At 40.2% G+C, this 24428-nt stretch overlaps 1 protein-coding gene across 2 annotated transcripts in view; it reads right to left on the bottom strand.

The window, feature by feature from the left end:
* Nucleotides 1–24428, bottom strand: part of camkk1a (calcium/calmodulin-dependent protein kinase kinase 1, alpha a) — a 96303-nt gene that overhangs the window by 8618 nt on the left and 63257 nt on the right. The window contains exons 7-16 of one of the 2 annotated variants that reach the window (XM_049592878.1): nucleotides 21495–21531; nucleotides 21155–21176; nucleotides 17052–17140; nucleotides 15009–15208; nucleotides 13070–13123; nucleotides 12675–12748; nucleotides 9329–9416; nucleotides 6347–6475; nucleotides 4128–4231; nucleotides 53–100 (exon numbers count right to left, since the gene is read on the bottom strand). In XM_049592878.1, coding sequence (XP_049448835.1) covers nucleotides 53–100; nucleotides 4128–4231; nucleotides 6347–6475; nucleotides 9329–9416; nucleotides 12675–12748; nucleotides 13070–13123; nucleotides 15009–15208; nucleotides 17052–17140; nucleotides 21155–21176; nucleotides 21495–21531 — 845 coding nt within the window. The remainder of the gene's footprint in view (nucleotides 1–52; nucleotides 101–4127; nucleotides 4232–6346; nucleotides 6476–9328; nucleotides 9417–12674; nucleotides 12749–13069; nucleotides 13124–15008; nucleotides 15209–17051; nucleotides 17141–21154; nucleotides 21177–21494; nucleotides 21532–24428) is intronic. The other variant, XM_049592879.1, reaches the window with a different exon arrangement.

The raw sequence follows: 24428 nt of genomic DNA on the forward strand, positions 1-24428 counted from the left end.
TGGGCGCAGCGGCTGGGTGATGTTGGACAGACAGCGTGCCAGACTGGATTACCTGAGTGAGGGGTGAAGTTTTAAAGTGGGCCGGAAAGGCCACGAGTCCCTGCAGCACAGTGGGAGAAAAGATGGAAAAGTCACAGATGAGAGGGTAAAGGTCACCTCAGGGGGTCAAAGGCAGGCTCGCTGGTGGAGACGACCTCCCCCCAACACACTCCACCTCCTCATTCTGAAGATGCTAAGTGTAGCTTCAGTAGTGCCAACATGAGCAGTCAATCGACCAACCAACAGTGTAATAATCAGTGACAATTCTGATGAGATGTCCCACTTCATACAAATATACATTTAATATTTTGGGACTTTGATGGCTCAGACAAAATAAGCAAGATTTTTTTTAGACCAGTTTTACGAATCAAGTTCAGTTTACTCAGCACAGGCAGTACGACTCAGTAGAGGCCTTAAATGATGGACTCGAACCCTTTAACGAACCTGGGAAATTCATTCCAAAATCTGATAGGACCTGATAATTTCAGAGTTTGCGTGAGACGCTACAGGCATGATGTGATTTTTCCCAAGTACAACATGCTCCTGGATCAACATCCTACATCACATTCGTGCACCAACATTACAATCAACCAATCACAGCCCTCTGACATCATCAGTGTGCTGTTCCTGTGCGTCTTTTAAAATTCCTTTGGCAAGCTTCCTCATTAGCATAGCCTCCCTAGTTATCAAGTTAACTTGCTATTCTAGTCTATTGGCAAGCTTCTTTGTTAGCATAGCTTCCCTAGTTACCAAGCTAACTTGCTAATATTCTAGTCTATTGGCAAGCTTCCTCGTTAGCATAGCCCACCTTGTTTATCAAGCTAACCTGCTAATATTCTAGTCTATTGGCAAGCTTCCTCGTTAACATAGCCTACCTAGTTATCAAGCTAACTTGCTAATATTCTAGTCTATTGGCAAGTTACTCGTTAGCATAGCCTACCTACTTAGCAAGCTAGCTCACTAACCCTGCAGTAGCTTATAAGGTTTTCGTTTAATGTTACTGATACGAACTTCTTTTCGGAATATTAGCTTAGCTCTGAAGAAGCAAGAAGGAATTTTGAGAGAAGCACAGGAGCAGCACGCTGATGATGTCAGAGGGCTGTGATTGCAGTGTTGGAATGCGATGTGGGATGTTGATCCATGAGCATGTCCTACTTGAAAAACACGACGTGCGATACTACAGTCCCAACTCAGTGCACGTTTATAGATATAAGTATATACTTTATAAGCATCTGCATGTACCAGCATGGCCTTGCTGAACATGTTTTGTCATAATTTGTCCTTTCTTTTCTAAGATTTGGTGCAAAGTTTCTTATCTTCTGCTATGAGGATGTTGTGACTAGTGTAGACGGGTCATTGTGATTTGGTAGTCAGATTCCTGCTCCTCAGAAAAGATCTCATCTAATTATTGGTATCAAGTGATTGATTTATCACACCTGGTGGGAATCTGTCTGTGTCTCTATCTGTTCTGTGAAGCACTCATGATGGTCAAGGACCAAAATGTTTGCTGCTGTTTTCACTCACTCTATTATTTTTTTGCACTTGTAGCACCTTTATGTGCACAGGTGTCTTACATAAATTGGCTATTTTTGAATTGACCTCAGCCTGTGGACCTTTTTGTGGAGTCCGGCCCAGTTGCACTGGCGTGCCGGTATCTCCTCTGCCATCCTTTCTTATTTGTCGGTTGTACCAATGCACCCAAGACAAATGTTTTGGTTGGTTCACAGAAGTGCTAAGACTTTGTAGATCTCTTCAGTAAGACCACATCACCCATAGAAAAAAAGATACTTCTTGCCCCACCACCTATGGCATGACTCTACTCTTTAAGTGGAGTGTCTCTTTAGGTTCTCAGAGGCTGTCAGTGTTGCTGTTTATGCTCCTATATGAGTACATTAATGTCTCAAAATGAAAGTGGTTGAAACAGATGATAAAATGCAACATGTAAGCCACATTGTTGTTGTTGTTGTTTTTTTTATGGCCCTGCCATTAATCAACAGTTTTCATTCATAACGACATGAAGCTCAAGCATCAGAAACTCTGACCTGATGTACAGACTAAACATTTCAGTTCAGGGCTTTGTGCTACTTTAAGTTTTACATGTACAAAGTCCTGTTTTTCCCTCATTATCCAGCAGGGGGCAGTGTTGATTCAAACTCCCTGCACATCTAAAGACACCTTCACCTTAGATGGCAGCTCTCTGCCTGCCTGGAGTAACAGGGGAAACCTCAGCCTGGATAGAAGAGAAATTGTCTAATAAAACTCTCACAATAGGAGATCAGAGTCTCCTCCACATTCAGCGCGACAGTGGCCCATCTTCATGACAAACTGCTGCACAGATAACACAGATTACTGTCCCAAGGGCACCCGCAGTACAGCAGGGAGCAGCTAGAGATGCTCTGATTTGCACTGTATATGCTGAAATGCACGATGCCATATGACAATTGGCCATTTCCCCTGTGATGCGTTCACTTCATGTAAGAGAAAATCCAAGGTCAGCCTGGGGCGCTGGTAGATCTGTAGCATTCTCTGTCACTCTAAATCCCTCTACCCTTGAAAGCTGAAAGCAACACACAAAAAACACTTATAAAAGCTGTAAGCTCCACGGCACACAATGAAAGAATGAATTATGGTGCTATGGCAACCCAAAGCAGCAGCTGCTGCTGCAGGAGTGAATGCTAGTTAACCTGATACAGCAGACAAGAGACAGGTGTGAAGTACAGACCTATGTCTCAAGCAAGATTTGTTTTTATCCTCCTGGAAGAGATATGCAGGTTCATTGCAAATGGGTTGTATGAGGTATTTATCCATAGTCAGTGTATTACCTACAGTAGATGGCAGTCAACACACCCCAGTTTGAAGAAGCAGGCAGGAGTACTGCCACAGAAGCTAAGCAGTGTACTGCTGTGGACGGGGGCAGCAGCAAAACTTACATTAGCCACCTACAAAATCAATATCAGTTTAAGTGTACACTATTTTTAGAATATATCTATCACTCAAAGTAACCAGGCTCCTCTGACAAAAACAATACATTGCAGAACACAAGTGCTTCTGGTCTACTGCTGCCTCAGTCAGTTAGAGTATGTTATTGTGTTAGGTACGATTGATTCATACTGTACCTGAGTATGATTACCCCTCCTCTCCACTCCCGTGCCACTCAGCTTTCACATTATTAATGTTGCTCTGTACCCGAGTCCACTTGCGTCATCATCTCTGTGACAGTTTTGTTGTACTTAAGTGTAGAAAAGAAAGTGGCAGAAGAACACTGCTGCCCTAAAGACCATCATCAGTGGGGACTGGCAGAGCAGCGAGGCGAAGCTCTGTTCTTGGCCGGAGGATGAGCTGCTAATGTCAGGCGTGGTGCTTTCCGCCTCCCGCCGGTGCTCTGACTGAAGGTCAAAGGAGGCAGCAAAGCCTGATCTGATCTGGTCTGTCTGGTCTAATACAGAGGCATCAGTATTAATCAGTAAAACACTCCCTGTAGTGGCATTAAATAGCAGCCCACTTCTATGTACTGGTATAGTTGGTGTGCACACCTGATGTGTACTATACCCGTGTACTCATGAGCTGTACTTGAGACCACCTTTTCAAGTGGACTCAGGCAAGGATCAGTGTACCGTGCCCTGGGAATGGTACCCAGTGTTCACACTAATTAAATTAACTGGACTTTGGGAGTCAAATGTACTCCAGCCTTGGTCCCTGATGTGAAAGCCCGCTTAAGGGGTTAGTTCGGATTCATCAAAGTCACACAATAACACAAATAGACTAACTGATAGAGCCAGCAGTGGACCAGCAGCTCCAAAATTAGTGTTTTCTTCAAAGGTGTCTGGTGGCTTTGAAAAGAACACAGATAACAGATTAATTCGCTCATTGTAAAGGGCTGTCTGATGCCGTCCACAGCAGTATATTGTTTAGCCTCTGTGATGGTACTCCTGTATGGTTCTCCAAACTGGAGTTGCATGCCGACTGCCATCTACTGTAGGTAATACACTGACTATCTGTCAGTACCTCAGACAACCACACTTAAGAAAATCCAAACTATTCCTCTAAGTGTTCTAGGATGGCTGAGGCCACCGACAGTGTGTTCTTACATGAGCAGGCTACCAGGTGCCGACATGGACCTCTCCTCTCTCCTGCTCGGACACTCAAAGGGGTTACTGAAGGAGCGCTTCCTCAGCATGGCTCTTACCAAAATCTGAAACATTCACAAACACAGGAAGGTTACAAACACGTGCAGAAGGGTTCTTGTTTTGAACCTGTGGTTCTGCATGAGCGACAGAATAACAGTTCTTATAGGGAGATCCAAACTGTGCGAATCTTGCATGTCATGATCTGGTCAGAGCCTTGGTTTTTTAAAATGTTGGTGAAACCAGTGAAGAAGAAACACCTGTTTTAAAGTTAAACAGCTCATCCTCTTACTGCGTATTTTTAATGACTAGTACAAAAGTCGATCAGGCTCTATGATCAATGCTTTGTTGATAAGTTTGACATGCAATTAGAGTTTCAGTGTGGGACTTACTGAAAGCTGATAAACGTAGCAGACTGATGGTTTTAGATGATACATTTTGTCTTTTTTTCATGATCCCCTACAGCCTAGAGATAACACTTATTAAATGATGTATTGATATACTTTGTTATGGCGTTTTTGTCTACCAAATCTAACACAATAGTATATCTAATATCTGGTATATTTTGATGGTAAACAATGAGGAAGCAGGGAGGTCATAGGTGCTAACGTTAATATCCAGAATGTGGGGAATCCTGCGCTTAACCTGTGCTGTCCAGTTACAGCGCAGAACCCACTCAATTCTTTTCTTACTACCTGCTATGCTTGTCTCAGCTAGCGTTATCATTGCTGCTAGCTGCTGTTTCTCGGGACTCCCTAAAAACACAGGATTTTAGCCAGGGGTAGTGCCTTCCATCCTGCATCTCACATGGTGTTGTGCATGCCGACTTTCATTGAATCGTCTCATCACTTTTTGGATAAGCTAGCAAAACTGTAAGACAAAAAGATGTTTATTAACCTAATCTTTACCATAACCCCAAGATTCAAGATGAAACCAGGGTTTTCCCTGGGATTTTCAAGACCATGGTGGCAAAGGCCTGTGGTGGGGGGCATCTTGACAGCTATACTTTTAGATACGCCCGAGGGAGAACTGGGATCTGACACAACACCGGAGGGAGAAGCAGGTCCGTGGAACTGTGCGCTGGACAAAAAAACAAGCGCATCGCACCGAATGTGCGCCGCTACAATGTCGCTTTGGGTTCTGAGTGTGTATGATGCGCATCTACATTGAAAGTAATGGATTTGTGCATGCAAAAGACGCTACATCTGAACGCCCCATGCACATGCGCGCACACACACACACACACACACACACACACACACACTTTAACCAAGGCAGCGGCCAAAATCACCCAGGCGGCCTGCCTTTGTCTTAGATAGGCAGAGAAAACCCTGGAAACCTACAGGAGACGTCCGTTTTTTGCTCCTTGTACTGCTGGCATGGCTGCAACTGAGACAAGACTGCCCTGCAGATTTTCTGTAACTTTTACCTGACAGCTGATAAATTCTGAAATTGACCATCATGATGTTGTACTGATAAATGCGTACAACCAGTGCTAAAATATACTGACATGGACTAAATATGCCCAACAATAAAAATCTACTCAAATGAGGTGCTGTTTTCTTTATTTCAAACATGTCCATATATAAGCTATCATTGTGATCAATAGTTTGCAGATGCTAAACATGTCAATACTGTGCTATAGATGCAAGAATCAATGGCATTAATTATTTCAAATGTGCCCTTTATGAGATGCTGCTACACTGTGCATGCCTATGCCTCTCTGTGAGCTTGTTTCCAACTGAATGCAACATTAGAGCATTTATGGAGCCAGATGGTGTAGAATCTGGTTTCCAACCCTTTAGAGAAGTTGTGTTTTTTCCTACAGTGGGTGTTTTAGGTTATGTGAAGCGTTTTAACCTTGCAGTTCTGCACAAATGAGTTTTAATGGGGGTCAACCAAAAGAAAAGCTTTAAAAGTACAGGAATATTATTCAAACTGGGGCATCAACATTTTTATTTCAGAGCTGAATAATGTTAAGAGGCAGCCTTGTCCTTGTAAACAAGGCTGTCATCTGAAATCACTATGTTTCTGTGTTTTCTCACAATTGTGGTTAACAGAGGACTGTGGTTGTTTGGGAGCAGCTACTCTTAGGGCTTCACCTCTCCAGGAAATGATGAGTGTAAATGTCTCAGTTTGACACAAAAGTGCTCGGTGAATGGAGGACACTCGGGGCTCCTTACCACTGCAGAGAGGCTGGGAACGAACTTGACTGAGTTCTGGATGTCCTCCTCTGTCACCTCCACCACAGAGCAGTGCTCTTCCTCCAGAGGCAAGGGGTCAGTGCCTCCCTGGGTCACCCACTGGTCCATCTAAACACATACGACATATAACGACATGTCAATAATATACTCTGTCAATGATCCAATGAAGCATGCGACTAGATCTTACCAGGAAGTCTGGCTCTATATATTCATCTGTGTTTTTCGTGTTTGAAAGGGTAACTGCAGTTTTTATTGATGATTAAGCCCTGCACAGCATGCATATTTCACATTATTATTTTTTCTAAAGCAGGGCATACTGTATAGATTTATACATGAGCAATTTCTGCTAGCCAGCCATCTGTTATGATTAATGCTGCAATGCTATAAAAACCCAACTGCAAAAAGTTGTTTGAGACAGATAATCTCTCAGAGTGACCAAGTAGCCTTTAGAATTTATTTTTGTCCAACTTTAACTTCCAAAAAAGGCTCAGTAATTTCCAGTTTTCAGCTGGAAAAGTTCCTCAAACAAGAGTAAAAAGTGCATTTTTTGAAAACTATTTCCCAGCCTGACCAGCTAAGTCAAAGAGCCTCACCAAAGATCAGGGGTTCAAAAAACAGAAAAGCCAAGGTACAGAGAGAACAAGAACATAAAAGGAATAGAGAGGCAAATGCTGACCAAAACTGTGAAAAAGAACCAGGTATGACATGAAGCTGAACATGGCAATGGTGAGAAGCTAGGCAGCCTAACAAATAACACCCACTGTAGCCAGCTCAGTTGTAAAACTAGAAAAGATGCTGGTATCATATGAAACTAGACAACCCAAGGCATCCACTGTTACCAGCCATATTATGCTAGATTGTCTGGAAGGGGCTAAATAATGCTTTGAAGTTCTGAAGCATAATGGGGCCCCTTAAAAGTCTTGGAATTACATGAATTGGGTATGACTGGAAAACTAAGACTCTCCCATCTCTCCAGTTTTATTATTGTGTGATAACGTGAGTACCCATAGTGGATATCTCATTGTAGTGAGGCCATTTTTTAAAAAAACTTGAAACATCCTCATTGTTGAGATGCTGTAGGTGTGAATGAGGGGCCCACTTTGGGAAAAGTAGTCCCCCGTCCAAAACTCCTAATGGTAGGCCTGCCTAACTTAAGCAACATGATTGTTTGCAAGTTTATTTTTGTACCATAAATTGAGCATAGCATTAGCTCAGGCAGGACACAACATCAAGCTCAGCTCACATCCCAGCTACATCAGCTGATCTCAAGCAGCCCAATCAACTGATGGAGCAGCTGAATGATGGAAGGGAGTCAGCTGATAGATCACATGATTCCTTTCTATGCAACCAATTGGTGAATCTCATTCAGGACGCCCTATTTAAACTGACCTGCCTATTGTGTTGCTTCCTCTGCAAGCCACTTTGCAACCTGTCTCCACTAGGGGTGAGTCCATGTACACGTGTTTGAGTTCATAAACGGTTATGAAAAATCAGTACATGAAAAACGTTTTTTTTTTTTTAAGGGGGAGGGGGTGATACTATTTGTTGATTAACTGTGATAGACTGTGTTACCCTCTCCAGTCTAGTGCTCTGAACCGTAGCTGGGAGACATTGGTTTTCTGTAGATTATCCTTATAACTTGGCTCGTTGCTGGTAACTAGCTCTAGGAGTCCGGACCTCTGCTTGAAGAATGAGGATGCAGAACTGACGTCCGTGCAAAAGCACATTTATTTCTCCTCTACAGCAGGAAAACGTAACATAACATAATGCAGGGTCTTCTCACGAAGACTATGCTGTAACTGGAGCTCTAAACACTGTAAACAAATTGTAAAAAAAACTGCAACCACCCGTAGCATGAACAGTACTATTTTCAAGGTGCATTCCCGTCTGTAAACTCTATATGTGCTTTACTTCCGACATCTACAACGTCACACCCACATGGCCACTGTCTTAAAACGAAGGGCTTGCCGGTAACAACTGTGAATATGACATGAAATGGTGTGAGACCAGGTTTGGCAACAGGTCAGTAGCCTACGTGCTCCATTCTATTAAAACGGCGCGTCGGTTAAATGGCCCGTTCAGTTGGTATTCAGATACTATTTGTCTTTGATGCTGCTCTGTTCCATGCCGGAGGGTCTTTGCTCCCCTCCTGCCTTAGGCTTTTCATGTAAGCACATGGAAGGGCAGGGAGGTTTGCTCTCTCTGCCTCAGACTTTCCTTGTTTGCACATGGAAGGGTGAAGTGGTGTGCTCTCTCTGCCTTGGGCTTTCTGCGTAGGCCTAGGAAAGGCAGAGAGGCCCCAGAAAAGAGCCATACTGCCAAATATAATACTGCAAATGGAAATAAAGTTTTCTTTGAGAAAAGCGGAACTTGAAGACTGAACTTGAATTTTAAAATCCAAAGAAGCCTATGTAACAGGCCTTAAAAATTGAACAGTAATAATGTAAGTAAACAAACAGCTTAGCACAGGGGCTGAAATATGTTTCTGCTTTAAACCCAATCGCATTCATTTCAATTGTTACATTACAATTTCTCAATGAATTTTTGCTATCTCTACTGGCATCAATAAGCTGCATTTTGCAACTTTTGTCAAGTAAACTTTGTGTTTATGTGTTTGCACACATGGTAATACATGATGGCTTATTGTGTCTTCATCCACAAACACAGAGTCTCTAGCGACAAAATGACTCACTGACACATGATTAGATTGTGCCATGGAAATGCAGCTGGGAATGGGGAATGACTTCTGTCCATGGCTGGTCTTGAACCTCCCCCTGTATTACTGACTATGTTTACATGCAGCCCTCCACAGGGACTAGCAGGTTTCATCATGCCCCGGAGCTACACAGCATGTTGTGTTTGAACATGAAATCCTCATTATAATTGTGCTCAAGGTAGCTGTCCCTCATCCTGAACAACAACTGACTAACGCTGTGGTCTTATCTGCTTTCTCTCTGTTACCTTTATCTCAGGGAGGGTGATCCTGGTGTCTGGGTTCTTGTCCAGCATCCGCAAGATCAGAGTCCGCAGCTCTTCACTGATCTTTGGTCTGCACAAAACACAGAATAATGATTTGAGAACATTTCTGGACATTTGGAAAAGATGAAAACATTAACACCAAGGTTATAAATAGGCTTTATTTATACCAGATCGAAATCTGATTTCCTTCAACATTGTTTCCCAACCTTGTGATCACTTAAAAGAAGCTATATCTCCTTGCACCTCTTTAACTCTTGTGTCTTGTGTCTTATATGAGTTGTTAGCAAATTCACACCACCATCACACCCCCTCCTGTCAGACAGAAAGTACACAGAAGTTCTTTATTTCTCACCTGTGTCTTGTGAATGCTTTTCATTAACTATCACTCAGTTTACAGGTGAGTTAATGCTCAACTGAGCATTGGAGTGAATAGCGAGATGAAGGTGATGACCCACAGATAATGTTCTTGTTACACACACTAACTCCTGAAACTTGAGGTAGCTGCTGATGGAGAAAATTGGCTTTTCAAGTAAGATAACTGAAAACAATTTACGGCAGAGATTCTCAACCAGGGCTGCTTATACCCCAGGGAGTACTTCTGCAATTGCTTGGCATATGTGGGAAGATTGTGGAGTACCTTAACTAATTTAAAACAAACAAACAAACAAACAAACAAACAAACAAAGCCAGAACACAGAAATCACAATTTAAACATGTCCTTATATCAAGTCAACTGTAACACTTTATGCTACATAAAAAAAACTGCAGTAGCTACAAAGCAAGCAAGCAGGCCGATAAGTTAGCTAAACGTAATGGATGAACAGTTAAAATAGTTAGCTAAAGATAAATGGTTATATAGTTTAACTATTTCAACCATTTACATTATCGATACATTGTTTTGCTAACTGTTGCTAAAAGGATAAAGCAATGAATGAAGTAATGGAAAACAGTTGAAATAGTTAGCTAGAAATAATGGATAAACAATTATAAAAGCTAGAAGTAATGGATAAAAAGTTAAAACAGCTACAAGTAATAGATGAACAATTAAAATAGCTAAAAGTAATTAATAAAGAGTTAAAACAGTTAGCTAAGAGTAATGGATAGTTAAAATAGAAAAGAGATGAAAAGAAATGAATAAAGAGCTGAAATAGCTAATAGTAATGAATAAACAGCTAGCTAAAAATAATGAATGTTAAACTAGTTAGCTAAAAGTAATAGATATTAAAATAGCTAAAAATAATGGATAAAGAGTTAGCTAAAAGTATTGGAAAGTTAAAATAGCTATTAATAAGTAATACAGAAAGATTTACAAGAAAGACAAGAAATGACTAAAGAGTTAAAATAGTTAAAAGTAGGTTAATGGATAAACAGCTAGCTAAAAGTAATGACTGTTAAACCGTTTAGTTAAAAGTAAAAAAAAAAAAAACTTAAAGTAATGAACAAAAGTTAAAACAGTTAGCCAAAACTAGGGATAGTTAAAATAGTTAGTGTATAGTAATGCATAAAGTGTTTTTTTTTTGTTGTTTTTTTTAAAAAAAAGCTAAAAGTAATGGATGAACAGCTAGCTAAGTGTAATTATGGTTAAATAGTTAGCTAAAAGTAACAGATAAACAATTAAAACAGCTAAAAGTAATAAACAAAGAGTTAAACCAGTTAGCTAATAGTAATGGATAGTTAAAATAGTTAGATAAAAATAACAATAAAGAGTTAAAATAGCTAAAAGTAATAGATAACCAGCTAGCTTAAAGTAATGAATGTTAAAATAGTTAGCTAAAAGGAATGGATAATCAAAATAGCTAAAAGTTGAGGATAAAGAGTTAACAGTTAGCTTAAAGTAATGGATAGTTGAAATAGTTAGCTAAAAGAAATGGATAAAGAGTTAAAGTAGTGGAAGTAATAATTAAACAGTAGCTAAAAGTAATGAATAAAGAGTTAAAGTAGCTATAGGAAATGGATGAACAGTAGCTAAAAGTATTGATTAAAGAATTAAAATAGTTAGCTGGAAGTAATGAATAAACGGTTACATAGTTAGCTGAAAGTGATAAGCTAAGCCTTTATTGATCCACAGGCAAAAACATGCAGGTGTTGCAGCAGCACAAAGACAGAAAAAAGTAACATCACAGATATTAGATAAAAGAAAAAGAAAATAATAAGAGGTAGCCTATTACAACAAGAATAATGGAGAGGCAGTAGAAATAGCTAAAAGTAAAGGATAAATGGTTAAAATTGCCAAAATGAATGGCTAAATTAAAAAAGAGCTAAAAATAATGGATACCAGTAAATGGTTAAAATAAATGGTGGTGTAAATGGGTTTTTAAGATCTGATAGAGCTGTGGGGGTATGTCTGACACAACGCTGGTTTATAATAGGCCATTTTGTCCTGGTCAGGACTTAATGAGCTGCTGTAGGTGAATTCAATGCTCTAAAATATTTGAATCAGTGAGATAAAACCTGTGATATGACTGAGTTTACCATGTATGAAGGTGGACTTTTGAGGTTGCATTTCCACTGACACTAATAACATAAAATCAGAATGCATGACAGGAATGGAGACCATTAGTGTCTCAGTAAAATAAGTTTATGTGAGCTCAGCCACTGATCATAATGGCAGCGACAACATTAGATGTACTTCAACTAGAGTGGCCCTATCAGTGCTGACGACAAGGTGATGCTAACTGTCATTGATTGGAAAAGTGTGGCTATGATTTTATTAGGTGATGTGATACTCTGCCTTCAGGAGGAGCAGGATGTGTAATGAACGAGCTTTCCCCATAGTCACACATTCTCTTGAGCCCACTGGGCAGGAAGACACTTATCATTAACAATATGACAAGCCGGCCTTACACATCCTCCAATTGCCACTCATAGCCTCTTTACATGTGCTGTGTTTATACTTCATCAGTGCGTTGCTTCAGTCTATCAGCACTGCCAGCCTCTCCCTGGCTTCCTATCTCTTGTTCTCTCTCAGTCTTTCCAGCGTTATTCACTTAAGAAGACTTGCGTGTTACAGTAAAGATAGGAGAAGCGTAGTGGCTTGTATGCATCCAGGCCCCTTTTTGCTTTTTCAGTGTTTGTTTTGATCACATACAGGTGACGTTTACTGTGTGCTGGTGCTGGCTGTTGTGCCAAGCTATTCATATTTTTGTGGGGGAAATGTGCAACTAAAAAAAACAGAGGAAGGAAATGTTTTTTGTAACTGAGAGCTGGGTAAGAAGATAGCAAACAGCGAAGACGATGACTGCCGCTGTGTGCTGGAGGGGGCTGGAACATCGCTGCTATCTCTTTTAATAAAGAGGAAGAGAGGGAAGGACACGGGAGATGAACTTACGTTTCTGGGAAATCCACAAGCTTGGTCCTTATCTTATTGTGCAAAGCCAATATGTACTCGTCAATAAATGGGCACTGCAGGTGGAGCAGAGGAAAGACAGTGAGGAAAACAAGGAAAGTACAATGAATTACTACTCTGCCAGAGGAAATCTCGATCCTAAAAACAACTAGGAAAAATGACAACAGCAAGAATCAGCTTCTAACATTTATAAAAAAAAAAAAATAAAAATGATGCCACTGAATGGCTGTTGTAACAAATCATAAAAAACTGGTGATAGATAGTGTTCCTACTGAAGTGCCACTGGGTGCTGTTAACAAGCATGGGAGCCTGTGAAATGAGCACAGCCTTTACTGCTACCTTTTGTGGACCCAGAGACAGAAAATGTGCAGACTTGCCTTCCCAAAGACGAAACAGTAGAGAGTGACTCCCATGGCCCACACGTCCAGCGCCTTTAAGAGAGTGTCAGTGTGACATTAAATGCGACATCGAGGCAAAGAGACTGAAAAACATACATGCTGCAGCGATCCAAACACCTACTTACACAAACAGAGATGGTGATGTAAATCAATGTAAACTGCCTATGATGATTTATGGGACATTTTAAGGTTATTTTTTGGGGGACATCTACCGTCAGATACCTTGGTGATGTATGTGTGTGATCAGGCAGTGGAGGCACTGCAGCAATCCATCAGGCTCTTTGTCTTCTCTCTCCCTGTATGAATAGCTCTCTCTTAGGAATCCATTTCTATCCCCTGATAGAAATGAAATGATAAAACTAGCCCTCTGAACCTGCACAATCTCTCACAATGCCACAGACATTTGTTATCAGACACTGTGCTGTATGACTAACATGTTCTAATGGCCTGATATAACTGGCACTGACAACTGAGGGGGTTTAAGTGACATACGAGTGTCAGATATTAAATATTTCACAGCTGATTTACAACAAAATCACAAATGCTGGTGCATAATGGACACAAAGCTCTCTGGAGCATGGCTTGAACTGAAGACTAATCAGAGAAAAGGGAGGCAATAAGACTGCATATATTTCTTCCTGCACTTGAATGGCTCTGACATCCTTTTTGTCTGCAATCAAATATTCTATTCTGGCCCCTCTTTTATGGTCATGCAGATCCTTCCTTGAGCAAATCCATTAGATAATGACAGGAGGAAGCAACATGACATGTACTAATAATGTCAGGTATGAATAGGATGTCAGGGTTGAGACATGGGGCTGGAGAGGGAAGGCTCTTGGCTCTTGTGAATCAGTAGGCAGGGTTGATTGCCTCAACAAGTCTCTCACCACCTGGTTCGAACGTTATCTTAAAATAGATGTCAGCTGTGTTTATCATAATTGCAGATACAGGTTAGAAGGGCTTGCTGCATTGACAGGCATGCTTAGAATGCCATTATCAGCTATTGAATGCCTGTGTGTTGTTATACAGCCACATTTATATGAGCTGTCTTTATCATCACCGAGCCATCGCTGCTTTTCCAGCCAGGACTTTGCCACCTAAATCAGGTGTTTTTATTGAGCCATCACTACTTTCCAGCAGGGACTGTGCCACCAAAAGCGGCTGTGTTTTTTTACTGAGCCATCGCTGCTTTTCAATTCAGGATTGTGCCACCAGAGGCAGGTGCTTTTTACATTTATCCTTTCCTAAACATAATCAAATGGTTTTTGTGCCTTAACATAACCACACATTTACCACAGCACTGTTGAAATGTAAAGAAATGTTGAATTTCACTAATGGATGTTTAATAGTGGTAACAGCACTCTGACCATACTAGTTGGCGTAGCAGGGGCCTTCTAACCATAACCATATCACTGATAATCACAACAAGTGCCTGCTTACTAGGGTGATTACATTTGAAATAGGTGCTCAACCTGTAAGAATTATGATGGAATTACTCAGTCAATCATTTCCTTTATTTATGATAAAAAATAAAGCTCTGTGATTGATTGTTTTGCCAATAATGTGGATTTAATGTAAAATAAGGTTGTAATCAATCCAGAGACGGGTTATCCTAGATCAATATCAGCTATGTAAAACCGATAGCCTCATTCCATTTCTTGACTCTGGTAACAGTGCTGTTCTCCGCTGCATTACTTCTACCTTGTTATTAACACGAACTAACACACAGGGGAACAGACTGACACTGACAATTTGCTCCTTGGATTAGCAGGCCGGCAAAGGTCTGAAAGCTCATCTCGATTTAATGGTTCTCATTTTCAAATCACGAGGTATAGGCTTAGACCGGCACCTGCAGCCGCTGTAACCGCAGGAGCTCAAACTCAGCAGCGCTCACTGACTGATTGTAGAGTTAACTCACTTTTCCACTGAAGCTCTTTCGTGCATCTGAAAGGGTCTCTGGTGCCATGAATGCAGGAGTGCCAGCAGTGCTGGACAGCAGAGCATCGTTGCCCTCAAACTGGTTGCTGACCCCAAAGTCTGCTATTTTCACATGGCCGTCATCTCCCAGCAGCAAGTTAGAAGGCTTGATGTCTCGGTGGACGATCTTCTGGTAGTGCACTAAAGATAGAAGTGAGTAAAGGGTTACATTTTTAGAACGACTGTACCCTGTGAGATCAAGATGACAACATCCAGATGATTTTGTAATTTTTGAACCCTTCCCAGCAGTGGGGCTAAAATAAACTGCATTTTAGAATAACAATGTGAGCCTGTCAGTGGCAAAAACAAGCACCTTTAGTGGACGTACACTGAGGGTTTGAACATGCCCCGAGTGGTGGCCTGTTTCGTGGCTGTTGGCTGCAGCCATCTCACACTCACTCAATACTGAACTGTTTTCAAAAATTGCTGTCTCCATTAGTCTCTTAGACACATAAACGTGGAAAAAATAGTACTCTAGTTTTTTTTCCCTTCCTCTCGGTGTATCCTTTCTCACCCTTATTTCCACAGATAAATCTGGCCATCGGATGTAGTAATATCTCACAAAAATCAGCTTGGACCAAAAAGACTAACACACCTGCTGACTGAATGCAATGCTTCTGGTGTTACCATATTTAATAAGTTCAATATTGCACTTGAATAACATTTAGAAAGGCACACGGAAGTTTGTGTTTCAGTGAAAGATTGAAAGAAAGTCATATGCATGTGGTAAATATCAAGTTAATGGCAGTTAATAAGAATGATGTGATTACTGTGAACCCAAGTTCATTTAAGACCAAGCCAAGTACATCGTTAAGCCTTCACACTTAACAGCCATGTGGAGCTAAGCCCTGGACACTTCACTGATTGGATAAGTGGTGCCTTCTTGTCTGAGGAGGACTTATTAAAACATGAGGCACCTGACTTATTAAAAGCCCAGGCAATTAAACATCATTAGCACTAATAATACTCAAATTCAAAACACACAAAGCCAATGACTCGAAGGATGACAACTGATATCTAGAATTACGGCTAATTAAGGTTTCAGAAGATGTGCTTCACTTGCATTTTGACACAAATGTCATATTACAGACACTGACTAATTTTGGGGGGTTTATTATGGAGCCTTTAAGTGTTCAATGTTAAATAAATGAATAAGTAATTATGGAAAACATAGTCATATGAATGAACCGTAAAAAAAAAAAAAAAAGTAATTCAAGAAAGAGTTGATTTTCATTTAAAATTAGAAATTCTTATTTGGCATTATTGGCACTTGATGTTGATCAGCATACTTAATGAAGTTGATGCAGCTTTCTTTCTTGATTCTTGCAATTTTTGGGTTGTACCCAAATGGTCGAATGCACTTAATGTCACTTTGGATAAAAATTAATTACAAATTAATTAATGCAATGCCATAGTTTGTAGTCTAACAAAATTTTGGTTTGGAAATTATTCCTCACTGTCAAACTATAGTTGAGTATACTCCAATCCACAGATTGTATTTTTCAGGATGTAATAAAAGCAATAAAAGCCTAGTAGTTGGAGATTAAAGAGGTTCATGTAGAAATATAGCTGAGCCTCAATTGTGACCGATGACTCCGGAGGTAGATGCCCTTTTAATAGTAGTATCTTTTAAGATGTGAAAACTGTTTTTACATGTCATTTTGTTAAAAAACAAAAGTATGAATGTCATGTACTCATTGTAGCCTCATTAGCGTGGACACAGACATTCTGTACACTTTGTTCTTTTAGATAAAACAGGAAAATGCTAATTTATATTTATAAGAGTAGAGTGCAATAAAAAGGTTTATCTTTATAAAGTGAACATCCAATCTATTCCTGGCCACTAAAAACGCCACAAAACTGCATGTAGCTCTTCAAATGGGAGTGAAGCTCCAGAGAATTGATAGCTGAGGATGCATGAATTAGTTTCACTCAAACACTTCACAGATGTGTTTCATAGATTCACTCTGTGTGAGATACTTACAGTACTCTATGCCCAGGATGACATCTCTGAAGTATAATCTTGCCTGCTCCTCTGACAGAGGGTTGTCCGAGGGCACTTCCATCACTGGACTACAGATCCACACAGGCAGGCAGAGAAGAAAGCAAACACACAGAGAGCGAGGCAGACAAATCCACAGATTATGTGCATCAGTTGTTTCATCATTAGCACAGCATTTTAATTCCAAATATGAACACATTCGAAGACAGATACACATCTATGCAAACATAAACATCCTGATCAAACATCACTGATACTGAAAATGTGTGATAAGACCATCACAGCCTTCTCTGTGTGGATCCCAAACCCAACAGCCCCCAAGACAGCTAGTATTTGTTGAGATGAGTTGACAGGACATACATAAACCACTAATCACTATTCTAAGCAGCCTCGAAAAATACAGTTAGAACTTTGTAGTGTTGTGCAATCATACATCAACATGAATATTTATATGCTGTATACTGTATAGTTCTCTGGTTTAATTGTGCTTTAAAAGAAAATTCAATTTTTACTATGGCTCCAATAACTGCACTTTTATTCATTTATATGTGCACAAGGGATTCTTGTTGTTTAAAGCAGAGAACAACCAATCTGAGGTGAAATCATTAAAGTAACTATGAAATGCCTTTCTAAATTTAAAGATCTACCATTTTAACAATATACCAATGTGCCAAAAAAAAAAAATCAGTCTCTTTGTATTCTTATATTAAAATCTAATCTTTCTAAGTAAGTACTAACTAATATCTAATATCATGACATCCATCCATCCATCAATCTGCAACTTTTGGCTGCACAGAACTAAAATTCATTAGTTAGCAACAGCATGCTATGTCAGTGTGTTTTGGGTGTTTGGCACCTCAAACTTTGCACTGCTTCCCCAAGATACCACAGTTACAGACCTGCTGGCTAGAATTTACTCACTTTAAGGAAAGAAGTATCTGTGACAGCTCCAGATTATGCGCAAGGCATTTTAAAGTGGACTGCTGCAGCAACTGCATGGAGCACAGAATTTGTCTCTTCCTCCCTAATGAATAATACTATCCCATCAATGTACACTGTCAGGGTGAGCAGTCCTCTACAATTGAAACAACACCTCCACCCAACTTACGGAATTACTGTAAAGGCTGATCTATAGTTATGCGGAGGCTCCACGCAGAGCCTATATGAGTAGCCAACACTGTTGTGAGCATTTATACTTGTGCAGTGGTGCATCTACATCGCTCTGCAACTACACCTCCACAACACTGGTTGGTTGTAGGGTTGCTATGCCACTGTGTTGAGCTTCTGTGAAGTGCAGTACAGTTTGAGAATAAACAAAAGTAGGGTGATATCAGCTAAATTGGGCCACTTTTTGGTTAATCACTTGGGAAACTAAGAAAAAACAATGTATGGCATTTGATTGTGTTCCTATAATTAATAATGACTATTTTTAATATTTTTGTGTTGAATTTATGTAATAAAATATAATTGTTAAGACCCTAAAGCTGTTGAAACATCAGCTGTCCCCCATTTTTGAGATGGGCCACTCAAACTGCAAAGTGAAACAGTCATTTTTTATAATATAATCAAATTATCTTTAATATCAACACACATAACACAATAGAACATTACATTTAAATACATTAAATGCTTTAAAGAATTCATGAAAAATAACATTAATATAGTAATAACATAGCGATCAGGCTTCAGGTCCTCTCTCTTCCTTTCTCCTCATCTCCTTTCCTCTCTCTTCCTTTCTCTTCCTCTCTGTTCCTTCTTGTTTGCCATACTGTAATTATAGTTTCATGTTACTTTACTTAACCATCTTCCACTATCACTTTTAGGCTACAGTACATGCCTCTTTCACCTTTCCCTTTCTCGTGTGTGTGTGTGTGTGTGTGTGTGTGTGTGTGTGTGACTGAGCGCTAGCTAGTGAGAGCTAGCTCACGATGTGCCCTGGACCAGAGCTAACACACACATACATAATTACAAAGGAAAATGTTAAGAGGCCTGTAATATACAATAATATAATATATATATGTATATATAAATACTTTTTAATAAGAGGAACCATCAAAATATTTGCTAACTCAGAACGTGGCTCATTTTAGCTGAAATGTGTGGCCCAATTTACCTGAACACATTAAGGTAAACTGGGCCACTAACAAAAAATGCTTTTTCATCAAAACTAATTTTATTTAGCAAAACATTAGCATTATATCTGATGGAGACCATCAGGACATATATTATACATCATTATTTATATATATGTACATTTGTTTTTTATTGAATTATCAACCTTATCATTTACAGTTAAGATTTGGTATGTCAGGGCACTCCCCATGCAGTTCTCTGGAGCAGTCTCAATATGAGGCTTTGCCCCACCCACCATAGCAACCATAGACCAATCAAATCAATTGTTACATGTCAAGTATTGTTGCGGCAACAGTTTGAAATCATTTGCATTCATTGGCTGTTAACTTTTAAAGAGCTGAGACGCTCAAACCTTAAATGGCCCATTTTACTTGATGGCCCAATTTAGCTGATGTCACCCTACAAAATTCAGCTTCATTATAACTCACAGGGTTTACTGACAAAACATTTGTCTTTGGCTAGACACGTTTTCCCCACATATGCAACGTGCTAATGTTATCAGCATAAGCCTACGTCATTTTACATTGCGTAAATAGCCTAGTGGCTAACTGCCTTTTCTCCACTCACATGAAGCCAGGAACAGCAACAACAGTGAACAGAGATAACGTGTCAAAATTTGCCTCTATTATAACTCACAAGGTTCCTTAACAAAATAATTGTATTTTGCTGGAAACATTTTCCTCATCAATACAATAAGCTAACATTACTAGCATTAGCTTATGATATTTCCTGTTGCATAAATTAGCCCAGTGGCTAGCGGACTTTCCTCTACTCATATGAAGCCCAGATAAATCTCACACAAGACCTGAGATGTTATTTTGTGGAGGCTTTATTGTCTTTACAATTTATTGTTTCTTATCTGTGAAATAAAAATAAATAAAGCTTTGTTTCCACTGAGGGAAATGGTTTTCAGTTTACAGAAATAAATAGGATGTTGTTGCAATGCGTTGTTACCTTTCTGGGGAGGTGCACATCAGGCTACAGCATAGGCTACGGCGTAAGTTACAGTGTGGTCTATGGCACAGGGTAAAGCCTTAAAGCATAGGGTATGCCATAGGGTACGGTGTAGGGTACAGTATAGGCTAAAGCAGACAGCACGGGGCAAGTGTCCACGCAGAGCATACGCCGTAGGTACGGTGTCGTTTCAACAGAGAAGTATAGACCCCGCTTGACTTTCCATGTTTGTTATGACACGCCCACTTTTCAATGATCAAAATAAAATTCCTGCTGTTATGTCCCGCCTGGCTCTTCTGTTTCAGTCGGAAATATGTCACGATACTGAAGCTAGATACTCTCAAAATGTTGTTTCATCTGGACATTATGAACAGACTTAATAGTTGGAGCGTTATCAGTAGCAGTAGAAATAGAAGCGGCAGCATTAGCAGCAGCAATTTGAACTACACCTTGTGCATAAAAGAAGCATGACTATAAAAAGACGTTTTATTTTTCCTGATTAGTAGAAGCCCTATTATTAATTAGCTCAGCTATCTGTCATCTCTCTCCCAGGGGAAACAAGAGAACAAACAATTTGTCTCATTATGAGAAGTTAACAAATAAAACAAAGGTATACATGACTTATTTATGCACATGTGTGAATTGATACCAGCTCCCCCTCCCAACTCCGTTCCCTTATAATAACAAAAGGTCTCAGATCATTAGATCATCACAATTTGTTCTGTGGTGTGTAGAAAGGAACAGCTCGTGCATCAGGACGTGAAACATTTACACGGATTACTGCCACTGGTAATGACTGTGAAAACCTAAGAACATTACGAATCTCTTTGAAGCCTGGGATGGAACAAACACCCGCACAGTGTCAGCTCGGAGTAATGAAGGAGAACACTGCAGAGACGGAGGCAGGGACAGAGGGATGGAGGGAGGAGGAGGAAGAGGTGAAGGTAGAGGAGGATGAGCCTTGAATTATTAAAATAAAGGACATCTTCTCTACTCACCCTTTACGCATCAGCTCAAACACTGTCAGAGAAAGGAAATAGGAACATGTTATTCATTCATTCATCCGCTGTGTTTGGCCACTGCTGTCACTGAGGCAACATCCCAGCAACACATTATTATTTTGAATATAGCACACAGAGAGTTTGACGTGTCACACTAACTGTGACCTGGCATGGCTGATGGAAGATTTCTGCATAATGTGTGAGCCCTGAGGTGGTGTGGAGGGAAGAAGATCTGAATCGTGAATAACTTATATACTTGTTGGTGGCATATGTGCCAAGTGCCAAAGGCTGACAGAGGGCAAAAATAGAGCAGACACAGAAAAAATGGTCTACATACCCATGTGAAGGTTGTCCTCCGCCGGATCATCCAGAACCTGTGACATTAACACATCATCATGAGTGGAGACTTTCCACCTGAAAACCTCAAGGTACAGGTGAACAATATAAAAACTAACATGTGATCCCTCCTGTCGGGATCATTTAAAAAACTGACAGGAAGCATTCAGGACCAAAACCACTGCAGAACTCAGAAGTCTTTGTGAAGATTCGATTAGAAGAAAGTCCCTTTGACCTTTTCTTCATTCTGACATACAAGCTGTTAGATTTGCCATTAGGATATTGGTGAAAGCCTTAATTTAAAACACACTTTGCAGGTTTGTGCAGATTCACAGCTCTGCAGCTAATAGCTGGCTGGAGTTACCTGTTCCTGGGCCAAGGGACAAAAGAGCTTATGAGCACCTTTAGCACTAATACCTCTGACTCTCTGACCAATGTGTGGCCTGCAGTTTTTCTACTGAAGAACTCTCCCTGGCTTAAACGAGACTTCAACATAAAAACCCTCCTCTGCTGCATCGATTTAGATTTTTCTTTTAAATATCCATCATGGATCCACCAATGTTATAGTAGTGCGATGCTAAATCTGTAGACTACATCCTGTCACAGTAACAGCCACCTGGCAGCTCTTGTTGAATGTCTAAATGACATTAATGCTTGGTTGGCTCAAAACTTTTTATGTTTAAATGAGAGTAAGACAGAAGTCATAGGGTCTTATTCATGAAAAGTGAGTAAATCTGTGTGTAGATTTGCACATAAAAGCCTACTCTACTAAAAACCTACTCCGGATTCAGGAACGCCGCGGGAAACTCAGATTTGATAGTAAACACGTGTGTATGATCATGAATGCCAATCCATCGTAAAGTGACAGCGCGCTCCTGGTAATCAGCAATTAGCATAAACCCCCGCCCATGAATAGCCAATGACCACCACATAAGGAGGTGTAGGTGCATGCAGTCGACCTGTCAGTCATGGCACAAAGAAAGAAAGACAGAGAAAGAAAAAAGAATTTTTCCGAAGCGGAGATCGAAATAATTTTGGGTGAAGTGGACTTAAGAAAAAACATTTTATTTTCTTCAGTTAGTAGTGGTGTGACAGGGACAGGCAAAGCGAAGGCCTGGAGGGAGGTAACAGATGCTGTTAATGTTGTCTCCGTAGTACAAAGAACCATGTCAGAGGTGAAGCGTAAATGGTTTGATATGAAACTGGAGGCAAAGAAACGCATAAGCACACACAAAAAAAATACAGCAGTCACCAAACAAAAAGAAGATTCATTTGTGGGGTTTTGAATGAAGTGGGAACGAGAAACCAGAGATGTTTTGTGCATGATGGATAAACTCTAAATCAGTGATGGCTGTCGGAATGTAAGCTATTTAATATTTATTTTAACAAATGATACGGATAACATATAGCCTACAGCAGTTTTGTATGCATCGTCTTCAAATTATTTGAACCTCAATAGCCTAAAGCTCTGTTTTATACAACGTAAATTAAACATTTTTCAAATCAGATCTATTCATTCAAATGATCAAAAAGCCAAAAAACAAAAAAAACAAAAACCGTGTTGTCTCAAATAATTCTTTCAGCTGACGGGTGCTCCTTCATGGCTCCACCACCTGCTGCTCCTGCTAACCCTGCTGAACCCAGGCACCGAGGCCGAAGAGGCTGTGATCCGGCTGTCCTTACGGATATTTTTATTATCATCATTCAACATGCAGAAAGCACATGTTATCTATTGAGTCGATTTACATAGATAATTCACAATCATGAACCTAATCTGGATCTTAAACCTGCTAATGGCCAACTAATTTAACTAAATGTGTTATATTTTCAATATTTTGTCATGTTTAGATTGCGTGTTTCAAAGGCATCTGTGTTTTGTGTACATAACAGAGCGCAATATGAGTTATAGCAATATTTATGTGCTTTACTAAATTTACACAAGCACTACAAGCACAACTTGAGGTCCCTACGACACAGTTGAAAACCAGAGGTGACTGTGCTTTTTCAGTTGCAGCACCTAAATTGTGGAATGCACTTCCATCCCATGTCAGATTGGCCCCCACCCTCGAATCTTTTAAATCTCGTCTAAAAACCCACCTTTACACCTTGGCTTTTAATTCAAACTGAGAGTTTTGTGGCCTTTTGCCCAGTCTTTTCTGGCTGTTGACTAGATGCTTGTGTTTCTTTGTTTCTGTGTTTATGTTTTTAGCTATTTTTGTGCATGTATTTTGTTCTGTACAGCACTTTGGTAATCCCTGTGATTTGTAAAATGTGCTATATTCAATTCAAATAAACACAAGAAATTTGTGCTCTAGATAAAGGTTCAGCACTCAGTGAATAACCTCCTAAGCCCTATGATAAGCTATTATGGCAAGGCTTAACTATACAGACCAGTGAGCAGTGATAACCAACATGTCTTTGGGGTCATCGGGTAGGAACCTCCTTTCACCAGCGTTTCGTCTAGTTGGTCCCACGACACCTCCAGGAGGCTTCTCTGGTGTCCCAGAGACACTCCCCTAATGCCAGGTCTCACTGCTCCCCGCACCAACCCAACAACCTCCTTTACCTTACTTACAGATTGCTTTCTCAGCCCAAACAGCACTGCCACCTTCAACAAACCCAAGCTCCGTTCATGCGAGCTCCAGGTAGAGACAGTGCTGATACTACCTTTTCTAGCACATTCACCATACTCTATTTCACACTACATATCATAACTCCAATATAAGCTAAAGTTAAAGGAGATAGATACACTCACAGGATCAGCGAACACACTCACCTTGCAGCAAAGGGATTCAAGTAACCCACTCCCACAGTTAAATAACCTACCTCTTCCTGGATTTTCTCCTGAGAGGACAAACTGGTGGATCTCTCCACCTGATCTCAATGAGTTATGTACCCTGCTTAGTAGTTCCCCCTGCTGGCCCCCAACTGACAT

This window comes from Epinephelus fuscoguttatus, linkage group LG12 (genome assembly GCF_011397635.1).
Source record: "Epinephelus fuscoguttatus linkage group LG12, E.fuscoguttatus.final_Chr_v1".
Classification (NCBI taxonomy): domain Eukaryota; kingdom Metazoa; phylum Chordata; class Actinopteri; order Perciformes; family Serranidae; genus Epinephelus; species Epinephelus fuscoguttatus.